This window comes from Gavialis gangeticus, unplaced genomic scaffold, assembly GCF_001723915.1.
Source record: "Gavialis gangeticus isolate Ggan-Ray unplaced genomic scaffold, GavGan_comp1, whole genome shotgun sequence".
In the NCBI taxonomy this organism is placed as follows: domain Eukaryota; kingdom Metazoa; phylum Chordata; order Crocodylia; family Gavialidae; genus Gavialis; species Gavialis gangeticus.
This window is the reverse complement of record NW_017729031.1, coordinates 108,734,730-108,736,024: the sequence shown is the minus strand read 5'-3', so window position 1 is coordinate 108,736,024 and position 1,295 is coordinate 108,734,730. Positions and strand designations below refer to the sequence as shown.

The 1,295-nt window shown below is 58.6% G+C and overlaps 1 protein-coding gene across 1 annotated transcript in view; it reads left to right on the top strand.

Annotated features, from left to right (window-relative positions):
- The first annotated feature begins 879 nt into the window (after positions 1-879).
- The window catches only part of FZD2 (frizzled class receptor 2), a 7,589-nt gene continuing 7,173 nt past the window's right edge, over positions 880-1,295 (top strand). Inside the window, exon 1 of the mRNA XM_019523548.1 lies at positions 880-1,295. Within this exon, the coding sequence (XP_019379093.1) occupies positions 947-1,295 (349 nt within the window). The 5' untranslated portion in view covers positions 880-946.

The window sequence follows — 1,295 nt, the reverse complement described above, 5'->3', positions numbered from 1 at the left end:
GGGGGGGGGGGGGGGGGGGGGGGGGTTGCGAGTAGCAATTTAAATAAAACCCAGTGCAATCACGTGCTTCCAAACCCAAAGGGTAGAATCCTGTTTTAAAGAAAAATAAATAGGACGTAAAACCTTGACGTCTGTAAGCTGGCGGGGGCACATTTGGAAAGGTTTTTTTTCACAAAATCTGAGATTGTGCGTCCGCTCAGTATTTACAAGAATGCACGGACGGGGGGGGGGATTGTTTTGGTTTGTTTTTATAGACTAGCTAACCAGGAAAAAAAAGCACAGCACCCCGAAGAGAGAAGCTGAAAGAATAAAGATGTCATCGGAGCAAAGAAAAGAAACTCGAAGTTGTCTAAAGTGTCTTGAAAACCCGGAACTGAGGTCGGGGCTGCCTGTTTGCAAGCAGGTATTTAAGTCCATCAGCAAACGACTGAAATAAGCAGCCCGGGAAGAAGCCGGCCAAACTTTCCGATGAAACTCCCCGAAGCTGCCCGGCCCCTGCAGCTTGTAGTCTGCTATTGGGGAAGCGAGGAGGGGGCCAGTCCGAGGCGGGTGATGCCCCGCTGCTGGCAGTGGGCACAGGAGGGTGGCAGAGGACCTCGCGGGGCTGTACCCGGCCGCGAAGATCAGTGTATGTGCAAAACAATAATCGCAATGATGATTAATAATAAATTGGCCCCTTTAAAAAGCAAAGGCTGGGGGGGAGGTTTCTTTGGCATCTGGTCTCTGATCTCATTATGTTGTGGTTGACCAATCCTGCCCTCGGGGCTGGGCCCGGGGTTTGAATCTGATTGGGCGAGAGGCAATTTTGGGAAGGGTCTTGCGGCTCCGGCCGGGCTGTTTCAAGGCTCCCTTTTGGCGGAGAGGGAAGAAAGGGGCCGGGCTGGAATTGATTAGGCGAGCCCCGGCCGGGGGGAGGGCCGGGCCCCTTGAAACCGACTAATTGGGAATGAAGAGGGCTGGAGCTGCACAAAGGAGGGCCGGGCCGGAGGGAGAGGCTCGGGGAGCGCGGCCGGCTGCGGGGAGGGCGCCCAGTGCCCGGCTCGGGACGCGCTCGCGGTCGCTCAACTCCCGCCCGCAAACTTTTCCGCCGGCTCCGCGCCGGGAGGCCGCGCCCGGGGCCCGGGGAGCGCTCGCCGCGGCAGACACCATGCGCCCCTCCAGCGTCCTGCACCGGCTCTGCTCGCTGCTGCTCTGGCTGAACTTGCTGGGCTCCTGCTGGGGCCAGTTCCACGGCGAGAAGGGCATCTCCATCCCGGACCACGGGTTCTGCCAGCCCATCTCCATCCCGCTGTGCA